The 17,414-nt window shown below is 37.9% G+C and overlaps 1 protein-coding gene across 1 annotated transcript in view; it reads left to right on the top strand.

Annotated features, from left to right (window-relative positions):
- LOC306764325 (anoctamin-1-like) overlaps positions 1-16,203 on the top strand; it is a 55,147-nt gene extending 38,944 nt beyond the window's left edge. The window contains exons 13-24 of the mRNA XM_079251451.1: positions 2,435-2,509; positions 3,340-3,408; positions 3,513-3,714; positions 6,883-6,994; positions 7,084-7,141; positions 7,816-7,916; positions 9,650-9,792; positions 10,164-10,316; positions 10,412-10,464; positions 11,447-11,631; positions 12,363-12,468; positions 14,482-16,203. Of these exons, the coding sequence (XP_079107577.1) occupies positions 2,435-2,509; positions 3,340-3,408; positions 3,513-3,714; positions 6,883-6,994; positions 7,084-7,141; positions 7,816-7,916; positions 9,650-9,792; positions 10,164-10,316; positions 10,412-10,464; positions 11,447-11,631; positions 12,363-12,468; positions 14,482-14,712 (1,488 nt within the window). The 3' untranslated portion in view covers positions 14,713-16,203. The remainder of the gene's footprint in view (positions 1-2,434; positions 2,510-3,339; positions 3,409-3,512; positions 3,715-6,882; positions 6,995-7,083; positions 7,142-7,815; positions 7,917-9,649; positions 9,793-10,163; positions 10,317-10,411; positions 10,465-11,446; positions 11,632-12,362; positions 12,469-14,481) is intronic.
- Positions 16,204-17,414: the final 1,211 nt, after the last annotated feature.

Here is a 17,414-nt window from a genome sequence, read left to right as displayed (position 1 = left end):
TAAGAATCTGTCAACAAGTTGTGGATCTGATCCAGCATTATATTTCTGCATTAAGACATTAAGTCTTCCATGATCTACGGATCACCGTGGTCTGCAGGTTCAGAGAATCCAGAGACATCTTTGGGAAAGTCAGCACTAGATGTGTGTGATGTTCGGACCCTCAGCCAGTAAAAATGCAGGTTAAAGCTCTATCAGACAAAGAAGAAGCCAGATGTGAACAGGATGTAGAAATGCAGCTGTTTTCTCTGGACAAGCTGGTTATGGAACGAACGTCTGGTTCATTTGGAAAGGCTCCAGCAATGTTTGTGCAGGTTGCAGCAACCATCCAGACAACGTCTCTTTTAGGGAAGACCTTGCAGATTTCAGCAGGACAATGCTAAAACACATAATGCGCATGATTTCACAGCAGAGGAGTCCAGCTGCTGAACTGGTCCGCCAGCAGTCCGGACCTTTTACTAATACAATACTTTTGGAGCATCTTAAAAACTAAAAACCAAGATCGAGGATTGTTGACCACCTAGAATCGAGTGAGACCAGTTGAGCACCTAGACCAGAATGGAAATCGTTCCTCTAACTCGAGTGACTGGTTTCCTCACTTCCACTTACATACGGTTGTTTTAACAGGAGAGGATGCTACACAGAAAAAGAACAAAAAAAAAAAAAAAAAAAAAAAAAAACAAGCAGACCTGGAGCTATATTTATGATATGCGTTGCTGTCATCACATGCAAAATGAGCTCCTGTTTTGCTTGTTTTATTTGACTTAATCTTTCTTTGTCTCTATTTTTATTTTTTACAGGAGGCTCTTAAGGTTTGAATAAATTCCTTTTCTTCTTTCATTTCTGCCTTCAGCTTTAAATTTCTGGCTTTTCTCTGCGGTTTCTGCGAACTGCCTACCAAATCACTCACAATTAAATTAATTACTGATATCATTTTCTCACTTTAGACAAATCCATTACATTTAGAAACAGTCAAACAGGAAGATATTATTTTACTTATGACACATTTCTGTTTATTTTACCACTATAGGAGCTTGTTTTTTGTGACGCCTGAGAGGGTTATTTAAGGTCACTCATCAAGCTGTGGTGGTGTTGTCAATGGGAAAGAGGCAAACAGTTTTTCTACCGCATTTCAAGTGGGCGTCTTTGACATTGTTTTTGTACTTTTTTGTGCTTTATGTTAAGAAAAAGGAAGGAAACTGACAACTGAAACTACATGTAGTAAATAGAGCCAGCCTTTTGACAACCAGGAGCTTCATTCTGGATGTTAACCGCTACAAACACTAAAACATTTGAACATGAGAAATGAAAACATACTTCTTTTCATGAAAGTTTCAGGTTAAAAAAAAAATTATCAAACAATTAAAAGCATTTTCAATCAGCTCTCTGCTTTCTTTTAGCACTGCAGTCATTTCCTTCAACTTTCCTGTTTCTGCTCACATTGATCACAGCCTGAATGTTTCTGTTGCCAAATGCTTGTCTTTCATTTTCACATAAAATCATAGAAAGTGGTTCAGGCGGTGAGTATAGCAGGACTTCTTTTCATTAACTTTACGTCCTTTGTGTTTGTCTGTGTGTGTGTGTGTGTGTGTGTGTGTGTGTGTGTGTGTGTGAGAGAGAGAGAAAGAGAGAAAAGAGGAAGTTCAGTCCTATAATTCTCCATTCAGTACCTGTACTCCTGCATGTGTACACCTAGCAGCCACGACTACTTGAATGAGAAAACATAAAGGAAAAGAATCTTTGATGAAACTTACTGAAAAATACATACATTAGTCATTCCAATGTTATACATATATTATTGTAAACCATTATTATATCATATATCATGATGTCCTGAGTAATATTAAGAGTCCTGTACTGGAGTGTCCAGTTCTACTGGGACATTAACAATGAATGTCCAGTGAAACAACCTGTTTGGAGTGGCACACATGGCTACCTGGTGGCAAAGAGGTCAAGGATCAATTGATAGGATCGATGGGTTGAATTTTTTTTCTTTAATAGATTAGACTCTATAGCTACTGATTTCCCTTCACTGGACAGAGCAGCCAGCCGCCTGTTCTTCAGAGAGTCTTGTATTTTCAACCTAAAGGCATCCTCTGTTTGTCCCACTCCTCCATCCTGGTTTATGTGTTGGTATATTTTCTGTGGACACATGAACAAGCATTTATTAAATTCTTCATCCTTTTTGTTTTGCTCATATGTCTGTTGTCTAAGTAAACACAAGCTGAAATAGGCTCTTGACTTTACTTTCCATTCCCATTTAGGTATTGTATTGAACATAAGTGAAAATCACCTCACATTTCTGTTATGTGATTTGCATATTTTTGTATAAAAACTTAAGAGAGAAGGACCTTGGAGAGAGAAGTGTCTTTATTAAAATATACAACCACTGTACTTTAATAATTGCCATGTGTGTCTCTTTGTGTCACCATTATAGGACCATCCCAGGGCTGAATATGAATTCAGAGTAATGCAGAAGTCTCTAAAGAAAGAACAAACACAACAGCAGAAGGTGAGTGCACAGTATGCTGCACGTAGATCATTATATTCTTGATCATTATATAACACTGCAGTTGCTTTTATAACTAAACTGAATTGAAAATGTCATCAGTTCAAAAAATGGAAATAGATGGAACTGCTTTATGAGTCAGTAAGACATCATGCATCTCTAAGCTTTATAGAGGATCTGAAGAATTGTCCATCATATATATATATATATATATATATATATATATATATACACACACACACACACACATATATATATATATATATATATATATATATATATATATATATATACATATATATGTAAAGAATAAAACATTGCGCTTGCAGTGGCTGTAGCTCAGGAATAAGCTGCAAGCTACAGTGGTCAGCATGACTGGAAAAGTGCCATATAAGTCCATTTACCATTAGACGCTACAATGCTGCTGTGAGGAAGCAATAAATTGGGGATCTATCTATTTACGCATGAAGCCAACCCACCCAGAGTTGTGCTTACTCCTGTTCTTCCTTAAGTCAACAATTATCTCTTGTTTTCTTGGTATTCACAACGAGGTGATCATTACACATCATCTCATAAACTGACTGATCAGATCTCTTTATTCATGTTCTTGTTCATTATTGATACACCCCACAACTCCAGAGTAATCAGAGTATTTCTGCAGATGACAGGATTTGTATTGCACGTCTTAGGTTTACAGGGTGAATAGAAAAGGCGAGCGTACAATCCCTTGCAGTGCTCCAGTGTTGCTGGAGGAAGTGTCAGTGTGTTCTGATGCATAGTGACGTGAATTTATACTGAAACGGCCATAATGTGTTTTTTTTTTCTTCATGCAGGTAGAAAAGCTTACCTGCCAAGACCGCCTCCCTGCCTACATGACCAATATTGTCATGATGCTGTTGATGGTGAGAATTAACTTATTTACCTACATATGTTGTTGGATTCTTGTACTGCCTCTCTCGGCCCTTACCTCATTGTTGTGTAATCTTGTAAACCTTTTCACTGTCAGATTGGTGTTACATTTGCCATTGTATTTGGTGTGATCCTTTACCGGATCTCCACCAAAGCTGCTCTTCATATGAGCTCCAGTTCAATCACAAGGAACCATGTGCAACTGACGGTTAAAACTACTGCAGCCATCATCAACCTTGTGGTCATCCTTATTCTGGACGAGGTGTATGGGGCTGTGGCACGATGGCTCACCGTGTTGGGTAAGCTTGCAGAATGAATGAAAAACTCTTTCAACTGTACTGATGGCAGACAATATGGCTGTCAGAATGTGCTTAAAAGTATTTTCTAATCCTTTTTTATATTCCTGTTACATCAAGATTTGCACTTAATGTCTTTGTGAATTAAATTATTTATGGACTACAAAAGTGAGCCGTAAAATCTAAAGATTGTAGGTCAATTTCAATATTTGTAAACATGAAACTGCTAAGACTTTGAAGACTTTGCTCTATAGTCTGTAACATCATAAAAAGACTGAGAGAATCAGAAGGAATCTCTGTGCGCGGGGGACAGAGCCGAAGTAAAACCTGCCTTCTTAAACCCAGTCACAAAATAAAATGTATCACTGACTTGTCATATGTTGCGTGTTGTCCTGGTCTGATGATGTCTGAATGTGAACAGTACGCTATTATAAAGAGGATTGTTTGGATACAAGCTGTCATTAAACATGGTTAATCATTTTGTCAGATTACAGAAATTTAAGCAATAAGTACTTCAACACCGAATGAGTTGTACATGTGCATTCAAAAGTTTAGAAAGAGTCCAATTTAGTTGACATATTGCATTGTAGGTACATTTTAGGTTGTGACTGTGACAAGGAGGCCTTGTCACGTACCCCGCCGACCAACGTCACACCCATTCATACACATACACACCCCACCGACCTGACAGAAGGGACCCTTAGACATCTGCTAGTAGGTAAGATCCACTTTCCACCTGCATACGGCGTAAGATTAGGGGTGCACACTTAGGCTAAGTCTCAATTCTATCTTTTACCCCTTCCCCTATCCCTAGCCCTATCCCTCGGCCCCCCAGTGGAGGGGTAAGTGTCAAGTGGTGAAAATGTTCCCCTAAGAAATGGGACACCACTACACTGTGACAACGTCATCAAGCTGCGGCACTCTAGCTGCTACGTAAACAGAGGTGACGACTGATTGTTTTCCAGGATGCCGTTGTCGTCAGCCGTGCAACTTTCTGTTGTCTGCGCAACATTTTTTGTATGCTTGTTGGCCGGTCACCTTTCCTTCCAACCACGCCTCTTTATGAATGTTTTGTATCGAAAGTAGAATTTTTTTTTTTTTTAAATGTAGATATAAATACAGACTGTAGTAGTAATTGTATAAACATTTTAATGCTGTGTAAACTGCATAAACGGGAACTACTGTCCCTTGAACGTTGTTTTGCAGACATTGTATTCACAACATGGGAATTGCACATGCAACTTCTTTGTGTAATTATAACTTAATAGAGGCTTTTTAACAGAAATTAGTACAAGAATAGGAACGTAAACAATAAACTCCTCTTTTTCTGCTCTGTAGCGGATAAGTGCCCTTGTGTGTTCTGGTGTCCCTGGTTAAAACATATGATACAATTTAGCACTGTGCACAGAAGTAAAGGAAATGCTACAACACATATAGATGATTGTCACTGAAAGAAAACAGCGACAATGGTTTTATGCATTCATATATCAGACCAGCAGTTCGGCAAATGCTAGCCTCTTGTACTAACTGTGGCAAACTTTCATAGAGCAGAACATACGATCGTAAAATAAAATGCCGTAATTTCAGTCTTGTTATTAAATCATAATTTAACGCTGAAAATACTTAAATTTCTAAACCTCTTTGTCAGCATTGGTAGACATGTTGCTGGTGAACGCGCCGTACAGGAACTAGTAATGGCAGCCATATGCTTCCCCCCCTTCTTCAATGAAGTGTGGTCCTGGAAAATCTTCACTTTAAGGGGTGTGTAGCCCTCACCCTTCCCCCTTAGCCTTTGTCCAAAGGACAATTGGGATACCCCTTCCCCCCCACATGATTGCACAATGTGGAGGGATAGGGCTAAGTGGAAGGGGGAGAATTGAGAATCACCCTTAATCTCCACGCTGATGCTACTGTGAATGGATTGTGCTGTTATTTACCGTTTGTCATCCATTTCTGTAATTGCGGGATCAAACAGAAGCAATACCCAAGTGACGTTTAAGTAGACAGTGCCAGTAGTTATTGACGTCACCGGCTGTGACTCACTGACACGCCACACTGAGCCAATTATCTTTATTATTTTTGTCCATGTTGATTAGATTATCATGATGGTTTGGTTTTGAAATATTTATTATTTATTTGATTAAGCTGTTGTTTTATCTCATTTAGAGAGATCAGGGAACTCAAGAAAAACTAATTTAATGTCTTAATTGAAACACTTCCTGTTTGTAGTAGAATGATGTTTGTTATTTAAGGAGCCCATTCAGGACTCAGTGGTGTGGAGAGTTAGGAGTCGAGAGCATTACTGCAAAGCTGACGTTGTATAATTGTGTGGTGAGAGAACCCAGTCTAAATATTGTACATTTTTGTAAATATTTCAATTTATATATTGCTGCACTGTTAGGATCAGGATCGGAGAGGACAATAAATCACCTCAAACAGAGCCACCACTACGCCATTGGACTTGCACAGAACCCCGTCACAGTGACTATGTTGTGAGAATCCATATTTTACTTTGGCAATGTCCCCAGTGCACAGAGATTCCTCCTGATTCTCTCTGTCTTTTAATAATATGTTACATTGTGAATGATTGGATATTCAAAGTTTTCATCATTTCACGTTGAGGAATATTTTCTTGAAATTATTTCACAATTCTTTGGTTCATCTTTCCATCTTTCAATGTGAGACTCTGCCTCTCTGAAATGCTCGTTTTAAACCCAGCCATGTTACTGAACTGTTGCCAGCTAACTTGATTAGTTGTCAAGTTCTCCATCAGTTGTTTTTTATTCAAACCATTTACATATCCAGCCTTTTGTTTCCCATGTTTTAACTTTTCATGAATGTGTTGCTGCCATCAAATTCAAAGTGAGTTAATACTGCATGTCTCAATTTCACCTGATATTTTATTTATGTTCTAGGAATAACACACGGTTAATGATCTAGAAATCACATTTTGATTTTGTTTGTACATTGTACAATTTAATACAGCATCCTAGCTTTTTCAGAAAAAGTGTCTATGTGTGTGTATGTGTGTGACGGGGGGCTACAAGAGATATACATGCATTGCATAATATTACAGATTCACTTGTTTGATTTTGAGCTTTAGAAGTGATCGGATTTTTCATCAGAAATTAAAAAGATTTAGTTTGAGAAGATCTCATGTTTTACTTTTAGAAGCTCCAAAAACCGACAAAATTTTTGAGGAACGACTCATCTTCAAAACCTTCATCCTCAAGTTTTTCAATGCTTTCACTCCGATCATCTACATAGCTTTCTTCAGGGGAAGGTTGGTAAATGCTCATTTCTGTACATGTGATTTCCTTTTTAGTCATCTAAGCTCTGTAATAATATGCAGTTAATTATCTTTCTCTGCAGACTGGTGGGCAGACCTGGCAGATATTTGTATGTGTTTGAATCTTACAGAATGGAAGAGGTAAGCTTGACATTTTTATACGTTCATGAATACAATTTAATTTGGTTGAAGTTGAGGTGCTTCTTACAAACAATTAAGAAATTCATTTTTAAATCAATTTAGCACACCGAGGATTAAAATGAGCATTTGTTTATTTCTTTGTAGTAACAATGCATCTTCAAAATCAACCTTATGCTGCTGTAAAGTCTGTTTATTTCCCCTTTAAATGGAAGGAAAATGCATTTGATGGATGAGCATCATGTGACTGATCAATGTGACAGATCTTCTGCCAATTCCAAACTGCTGATTCTGCTACTTACTCTTGTTTTGAGCTTCTGATCCCTGATCAGCACCTTATTGTCAGCAACATGTGCAGTAGAACTAGAATTTAAACCAAATTAAAACAGGGACTATCTTAAAAGTCCAGAACAACCTCCTTAAGTAATTTGCCTTTAATGAAGATCATCCTGATATAAAAATCAAACCTGTGAGATTGTTATTAATGATTTAATGAAACAGGGGAAGCAACACAGGATAAATCTATCACAGAAAAACTAAATACTAAATGTTTCTTTTACTGAAATCCTGCATGTAGAATGGTCTGGAACACAGAGTACAATATTAGAAACTCCAGCATGTACTGATATCATTCATCTCAGGTCTACATTTATTCTCACTGTGGAATTGCTTCACAGTGTGCTCATGGAGGCTGTCTGATGGAGCTGTGTATCCAGCTGAGTATCACCATGTTGGGAAAGCAACTCATTCAGAACAATCTGTTTGAGATTGGAATACCGTAAGTACATTTCAGTGTAATAATTCTGACTTTAACACTTTGACAGTCATGAGCCTCCATTGGTGAATGCAGTTTTTTGTTGTTGTTTGCCATAAGTAGACTCACCAGATCTCCACACGAGCAAATTCTTCACAATCACCTAACTCCATCCTCTTTGTTAAAATTTTATGTAGCTACAAGATTCCCTTTCCTGCAAACCAATATTAATAATCATGTTTCTGCTAAACCACATTTGTTTTTCACCAACTTTAAAAAACACAAATCACTGACCAGCATTCTCAAACTGACCAAATGAACAAAGACATAGAAATAAATTAGAATATCAATAAATAAATGGACAGCAGCTTAAGCCAAAGAGCTGAAGATCCTGGGGTTCAGCTGATCTGCACACCCCCTCAGAACCTGACCAGTCCATCAGGTCCGGTAGCTTTGCTCAAGTTCACAGCCTTTAGTGCAGGGGTCTCCAACTCCGGTCCTCGTGCCGGTACCATCCTGCTGGCTTTAGTGTTTCCCCGCTGTGACACACCTGACCCAAATCAATGGCTCATTGACAGCAGAGGATGACAACAAGTTGTTTTCAGTTAGACTTTCATTTGAATCAAGTGTGTATACCAGGGAAATACTAAAACCTGCAGGATGGTAGCTCAAGAGAACCGGAGTTAGAGACCCCTGCTTTAGTGTGTGCCTCACCTCAAGCTCATCCACATGAAGGATTGGGCTGCCATGGGCAGGTGGATGAGGTGTGGCTGTGGGTGACTCCACCTCAAATCAAGCAAAGAAGTGGTTCAGTTCCTCCCCCAAGTAAGGCGTCAGCTGTGGTGTTGCTTTTCCTGCAATTAATGTGTTGCAACCCCGTCCACACCTGTGAGGAGTTGTTGCTCTGGATACAGTCCTGAATCCTTGTCCTACAGGCATCCTTAGCTTCTCTGATGCCTTCTCTCTGGCAGCACTACACAGCATCCCATTCCCAGTCCTGAAAGCATTGTTGCATCCAGAGCTTTGTGTTGGGATAAACCCAGTGCACTTGTCCACAGTGACCATGTCTGTGCAGCGTTTGATGTAATTCAGGATCGTGACAGTGTGCTGCTCCAGATCCTGATGTTCAAAAACATCCCAGATAGTGAACTCTAAGCAACGCTGCAGTATCTAAGAGGCAACCTCAGGACAGGTTTTATCATTTGTTGTTCTGCTGGGAGCCATTTGCTGGAATTAACAGCAGGGACAGACTGGCCCAGATGTGGCTCTGACTTGACCCTGAAGCCCAGCTTGATGTTTGAGTAGACCTTGTCATATGTATTTGTCCCCTTGGTGGCATGTTTAACATGTTGATGGAGGATCCTAAGTAGGTGGCTGGTTTATTCAGATTTGAAATCTGAATTGAATAATTCCTCAATCATGTTATGCCAGGGGTGACCAACCAACTCTGGTCCTCGATAGCCGTTGTCTTATAAGTGTTAAGAGTTTCTGGGCTGCTTAACATCAAACTCTGCAGACTTTATTGATTAGAGTCAGGTGTTTTGTAACAAGGAAACACTCAGTAAAGATCTTTGGAAACTTTGGAATCAACAAGCTGATATACGAGAAAACTTTATGAATACATCATAGACCTTCAGATGCTACAAAACAACTGAGGCATAATTTGTGAAAACATGTGCATTCATATATTTATTGACTCACTTATTAATTTATTCAGTTTTGGTGTCCATGTCTGTGTTTGGGTGTGTGTTCCTCAGCAAGCTGAAGAAGCTAATTCGATACATCCGGTCAAAACAAGGAACATTTCACGAAGAGGAAAGACAGAAGAAACTGCAGAGATATGAAACTGACCACTTCCTGGAGCCATTTGCAGGATTAACACCTGAATACATGGAAATGAGTGAGTACCAAAGCAGACCTCTTTTCAACCCAACCATGTCATGATATCAGGACCAAACACTAGCAGAAACAAACAGTAAAACTCAGATTTTCTGAGGCCTTTGCTGATATTTCTTGTGTTCATGTCTGACATCACAGAATTAAGTAAAACCACATATTTGTTGTATATAAGGACGACATGGAAAAAATGACTAGGTTATCCATCTTGAAGTTCTTTGACTTATTATTTGGATTCTAGGGTTTCAGAATTGAAGCAACATTTGGGAATTTTGACATTTTTTGACACTCCGGCTCTACCTAACAAAAGCTATTCTCTTATGATCAAGAACAAGTTGTTATAGCTCTGTGAATAGCAGTATTCCTCTTTTCCAGTCATCCAGTTTGGATTTGTCACGTTGTTTGTGGCATCCTTTCCACTGGCCCCACTATTTGCCCTACTGAACAACATAATTGAAATCCGACTTGATGCGAAGAAGTTTGTGACAGAGTTGAGAAGACCAGTGGCTGCAAGAGCCAAAGACATTGGTGTGTAACTTCAAACGTACTGCAGGTCTTATCAAAATACAACACAGTTTTCTGAGCTTGGGGATTAAATGATGTTGTAAATGGTAAATCTGCAGGTATATGGTACAACATACTAAGAGGGGTCGCCAAAGTGGCTGTCATCATAAACGTAAGTACAGACTATATAACACAGTTTCAGTCCAAAGTTTAGACACCTGCATGTTTTTACAGCTTACAGGCTTCGGTCGTTGTCTGTCTCAAATCGCAGACATGCTTGGACCTAATCTGGGCTAGTTTTAGCACTCATAGCTCAGTTATGACGCTGGCAAATGGTGTCCACATGTGGTCCAGATGTCATGTGCTTTAAAGTCTGAGATGCATAATTGCAAACTCAAAATGTGAAAAAAGTGACAAACTAAAACCTTGAGGAAGGTTTGGAGATGCCTTCATATTTAGTTAGAAATTGAAAAATGAAATTCACAGTTGAAAACATACTCTCATGCGCCAAGATGAAATAAATGTCACTAACACCATTTTTTCTCATGGCCACAATCTGGGTTAGCTGCTAGTGCAGTTAAAATCTTCCATAATTTATTTATTTTTTTGCCAATGATTCTGGGCCTCATCTGTTGAATTAAAAGCTGTAATGGCAAAATTCTCTCCATCGCCCAATAGAAAAGTGACCTTTTAAAAAAAATTCTGGATCCAGACAGTAATCCTTATTACCCTTAAAATCTATTCATTGGTTCATTTTTCAATTTCTAATGTTTGCCGAAAATGTAATGAAAATTCTCCCATAACTTTTTGAGTAATATTGCAAATAAACAGGCAGACAGATAAGCCAATGCTTCTAAAAACAGCAACGTAAACCTTGGTGAAAGTAGAAAAATGAGTTATTCCTTATGAAAACCTCCAACTCAACAAACAAAATGAAAAAAAAGTTTTGTTTCAAGTGCGGAAAATATTTTGTAATGTTCCCCACTTATATATATATATATATATATATATATATATATATATATATATATATATATATATATATATATATATATATATATATATATATATATATATATATATATATATATATATATATATATCATAGGGTCTGCTAAACCTAATGAGTATCTGACCCCCACTCTTTCTCTTAGGCATTCGTCATCTCCTTCACGTCAGACTTCATCCCTCGGATGGTGTACCAGTACATGTACAGCCCCAATGGCTCGATGCACGGATTTGTCAACCATACGTTGTCCTACTTTAACGTCAGCCACTTTGAAGATGGAAAAGGAACCATGGACTCACTTCACATGGGATACTCGATTGAGGTTTGCAGGTAGGAAATGACATCATATATATATATATATATATATATATATATATATATATATATATATATATATATATATATATGTATATATATATATATATATATATATATATATATATATATATATATATATATATATATATATATATGTATATATATGTATATATATATATATATATATATATATATATATGTATATATATATATATATATATATATATATATATATATATATGTATATATATATATATATATATATATATATATATTTATACATGCCATACTGATATATCAGTATGGTCTTTACTTAAATTTTTTATATTTTCTTGTAGATTTCACCCACAAGTTGGACATCCCTAATTTCTTTTGTTTAATGTATTTTTAGCTATCCTGAACATCTGTGTTTCCTTCTGGTACTTCAACCCTTTCAGTTAGGATCACTTTACTTTGACTTGAAACCACTCGTCCACATTTATCCAGTCTGAATGATGAAGTGAAATCATTGTTTAACATGCTGGTGAGGAGGAGCAGTGGTCCATGCAATTTGGGAACTGTTTGCATGTTATACATCAGGATGATCAGTTTGAGATCTTTAGGACCAGAAGCAAGCAAGTAACATCAGTTTTACTGACCAGCTAGTCATGCTGTATATGCTGTCATTTAGACAAGCAATAATAAAGTGAACAGATTTCTTAGGAATGTAGGACAACAGTACGTCTTTGTTTTCCATCTCAAAGGTATAAGGACTACAGAGAACCTCCCTGGTCGCCCACACCTTATGAGATCTCAAAGGAATTCTGGACAGTACTGGCTGTACGACTGGCCTTTGTTATTGTTTTCCAGGTAAAGTAAAACATTCAGAAGTTGAAAGATTTTATTGTTATTCATGTTATATACAGGCTGCACGGTGGCGCAGTGGTTAGCACTGTGGCCTCACAGCAAGAAGGTCGCTGGTTTGATCCTTGGCTAGTTTGGTCAGTGGCCTTTCTGTGTGGAGTTTGCATGTTCTCCCCGTGTATGCATGGGTTCTCTCCGGGTACTCCGGCTTCCTCCCACCATCCAAAGACATGCATGATAGGTTAATTGGTCACTCTAAATTGCCCCTAGGATGGACCTGCAATGGACTGGCGAGCTGTCCAGGGTGTACCCTGCCTGTCGCCCAAAGCCAGCTGGGATAGGCTCCAGCTTCCCCGCGACCCTGAATTGGAATAAGCGGTTCGGAAAATGAATGAATGAATGTTATATATATTTAGTTGAAATTTCATTTTGTAACAGAGGTTGAATTTGGTTTATTTATGTAGCGGCAAGTCATGGAAGAAATTATCTTAAGTGCTTTAAATATACAATCCAATTTAAACCATAAATCAGTCTGGTTAAGCAAATTATTAGAGTTCATTTAAAACATATTCATTATCATTCAGCTCAGGCATTAGTTAAAATTTGGCAATTTGTTCATATGCAAGGAAACAAACAGACTGCATCAAATATTCTGCTCAGTTTAGTCGCCTGTCGTCCAGTAGAACCAGCTTCAGGTTGGGTCGCCTCATGCTTTATCAGCTGTGGGTGAAATGGACAACACAGAGACATAAACAAACATGTGTAAAGAGAGCGAGAGGAACCCAGTGCATCTTGGAATGTCCCCCAGTAACCTCAGCTTAAAGCAGGAAGGGACTGAAGGGAAGGACAAGAGTCCAAGCCAGACTTGACAATTACATTTAGCAGAAAGACATGTTGGAGGTCTGATCTTAAAGGTAGAGTTGGGATCTGCTTCCTGCAGCCAGACTGGGAGCTGGTTCCACAGAGAGGGGTCTGATAACTGGACGCCTCCCATTTTACTTTTAGAACGTCTAAGAACCCCAGTAGAGCTGCAGTCTGAGAGCAAAGTACCACATTGGGAAAATCTGGAACTCTGAGATCTTTAAAATCCAATAGAGCATGATCACTTTTTACACTCCAGCTGCACCAAGTCAGAAAAATAAATGCCACCAAAGTAGCCAATTTATGAACATTTATGCCATATAAAACTAGAAAACTCCAAATTAATTGTAAAAATGTGAACCCAGAGATCTCAAACCAATTTTGGCAAAAATGATTATTAAACTACATTCTGACTTGACATTTCACAAGTAACTCCACCTAAACAACATAATTATCAATACTCCGTGTTTACACAAGAAACTTAATAAAGTATAAAACCTAAGAAATCATTTTATTAAAGACAGTGGACCATACAGGTGATACTGGGGACACCTATATTCACATCTGGAATCTTGGGGTCCTCTGAAACTTAGGATTTCTCATTCAGAAAACGAAGTTGCCTCATCATTTGGTCATCTATTCTGGCCTCAATGTGAAGCCCATGAAGATGAGATAAGCTGGGGAAATATGGTCTCGGCTGGTAGCTTTCATCAGAACCCTCAGTGAGGCATTTTGGATCAGATGGAGACTTTTCAGATTATTTCAGGGACAAAACAATATTTAGGAATTACACTTGTCTAATTTACAGAAAAGTTAAAGCCTTCAGTACATCTCCGGGATCTCAATACTTCAGAATAATAGAACTCTGTTCCTTAGATGAAGTCAGTATGCGTCTGCATGATGAAACTGAACCCATGGCTATTCTGCATACTTGTTATATCTCAATTTTTAAATAAAAATTAAATTGAATTTTAAAAAAAATACAGTATTAATCCCCAAAGGGAAATAATAAAAAATTATAACAACTATAAATTTAAAAAGGTAACTCTATAAAAATGTGTTTTGTATTTTATTTACAGATTATAAATTTAAATAGTTTCCTACACTAATTAAAAAGGACAAAACTTAAATACTTATTTCTTCATTTATCTTCACCAGAATGTTGTGATGCTGATGAACGATATTGTGGACTGGCTCATCCCAGACATCCCCAAAGATATCAGCCTGCAGATCCACAAAGAGAAGATCTTAATGGTTGACCTCTTCATGAAGGAAGAGCAAGGCAAGATGAGGACCTCATCAGGCACCAAGGAGAACTACAGCAGGATCAACAGCACAACGGCTCATCCTCGCTCCTCACAGCAGAGCAACAACTCCAAGGGTTTCTGATAGCGGGTTAGAAATACATCAGAATTCAGTCTTTGTTTGCGAGTCAAAACCCTCAGGTCAACCTAAAGTCAGTAGTTTTCTTTATGTCCAGAACATTCCAACAACTGGGAGAGCAGCTGGCCAATCAGGTGTGAGGAAAGTAAGGCGTATCCAAATATGTGTTTCATAATTTTAAAAGGTCAGCCAATGTGTTTAATGTTGATTTGCTCACTGAACATGTAATCAGCTTTGCATGCATAGTGACTTGGGAACATGTGTGTATACATAAATCTGCAAATGCTCATGGAGTTCACAAATCCCTGAACATGCCTAAAGATTTACATGAAAGAAGAAGAAAATGTTTACTCCAATACCTGAACATACATTTAGGAAAAATGGACTAGCTCACCACTCAGAATGCCTGATAATAGAAATAATCTCATGCAGGGATTCTTAGACTATTTGATCAGTGTGTTTCTTGATCAAGAATGCAATCCCAGACCACTGAATGTATTGGGATAAATTGGCATTTTCATTTATAGAACCACTGGAACTTCAGGACCTTTTAAATTAACCTTAACATACAAAATAAGGCTTGATGCAAACTACTGTCAGATTAATTATTAATAAACAGAATTGGCTTTAAACTAATATGTTCTCACTTTAACAAAGAAACGCTACTGAGAAGTTATTAGTCCTCAAATTAAACAAACATTTGTTTAAAAATTGGAATCGTGTAGCTTTTCTTATTTTTCTTATTTTTGTAAAACCTAGCTCAGTTGTTTCTTATTCGGATGGTCTTAATACATTTTGTTTGTGCTGGCCTGTAAGAAAGGTCGCTCCATCAGGAGATATTACTTGGTTTGAGTTCAAGGAAAACAGGAAACACATTAAAACTTTCACTTGTAAATATTCACTAATACTGAAAACAATCTAAAAAAACCTAATTCTGTAAAGTTAGGACGTAGCTTAAAATGTAAATGTAAACAGAATGCAACAATATCCAACTCTCATCAAGCCATACTTTATTTCCAATAGAACTTAAACAGCAAGTCAGATGGTGAAAGGTCTGGACTGCAGGCAAGCCAGTTCAGCCCATGGACTCTTCTCATGTGAAGCCATGTTGTTGTGATAGACGCAGAATGTGGTTTAGCATCGTCTTGCTGAAATCTGCAAAGCCTTCCATGAAAGAGATGTCTAAATGGGAGCAGATGTTGCTCTGAAACCTTCATGTGCTTCTCAGCATTGATGGAGCTTCACAGATGTGGAAGCTGCCCACAAAGGCACTAATGCAGCCCCATCCCATCAGAGATGAAGGCTTCTCACCTGTCCACTGATAACAAGCTGGATGCATCCTCTCCTCTTTAATCTGCAGGGTACGGTATCCATGGTTTCCAGGAAAGATTTCTCATTTTCATCCACCTGACCACAGAACAGCTTTCCATTTTGCCTCAGACCATGTGGATATAACTGAATAACAATGATTGTGCTTCTCTTTAATAAAATCTATTTTAAGAAATCTCTTTGGGGTCTTTTCTTCATGTGAATTGTGACAATTGCAGGTTGCAAAAATCTGATGCATAAGCATCATTGTCTGCTCTTTGTATGTCAAATTTATCCCAGATTGACACACACACACACACACACACACACACACACACACACACACACTGTCAAAACTGATATCACTATTTAGCTATAGTTTCCAATAGAATCTTCTTGGAGGTGCCCTGTTATGTTTTTCATGTATAATTAAATACATAAAATGTCCTGTGGTGTCAGGACAACTTCTAAACTAGCTCCTAGTGTGTACTTCCAGTGTTGTGTATCCTTAACACTGGAAGTACACAATGTTAAGGATACACAACACTGGAAGTACACACTGATTAAACTGATGTGGCAAGTGTTGTTTTTCTATTCTAAGTATCTGTATGATGCTTTATTCTATTCTACAGTCATTTAGCAGATGCTTTTATCCAAAGCGACTTACATACATGCTCATACAACGATAGGCACATCAGGGGGCAACTTAGGGTTCAGCATCTTGCCCAAGGACACTTCAGCACATAGACAGGGCAAGCCTGGAATTGAACTCCCAACTTCCCAGTTACAAGCTGACTGCTCTTCCTCCTGAGCTGCAGCCGCCCGCTTTAGTAAAATACTTCCGTTTTAGCAAAGAAAACTGGAGTGCATTATGCTAAGCTTTTAAGAAACATTTTAGTGTGAAAGCAGTAAATAGGGATTGTGATGTTTTGGTGCAGTGCATCGTTGGTCCTTGAAGTGAAAAATTAAAAAGTTTACATTCACTGAGTTATTACACTTTCCAATATTGCCTCTTCTTAGACAGTAATACCTTCTAGCACATCATGCAAAAAAAGTTGGGGAGCTTTTATGCATCAAAGCATCAAATATGACTGACTTAAATGAGTATTTTGTGTAGAACATAACAATTAAAATGAAAGTGCATACATGAAAACTGTGATAATACATGAATTATACTTGGAAGATACAACAAACATTAATCACCAACAATATTATCTGCATTCAACAGAGCAAATGATGACATGGAATTCCTTCAGTGTAAGTTTCAACATGACTCAATGGACTCAAAAATGAGCACATTATCTATACACACCTGCAGTATCCTGCTGCATCAAGTGTCTCTGGCAAACAGCAAACACAAGCATCATGATCTGGCAACATGTAACCTGTGGAAAAGTTTC

This window comes from Telmatherina bonti (genome assembly GCF_933228915.1).
Source record: "Telmatherina bonti genome assembly, chromosome: 2".
Classification (NCBI taxonomy): domain Eukaryota; kingdom Metazoa; phylum Chordata; class Actinopteri; order Atheriniformes; family Telmatherinidae; genus Telmatherina; species Telmatherina bonti.
Note: the sequence above shows the minus strand (reverse complement) of the source record. Positions and strands in the feature narration are given on the sequence as shown.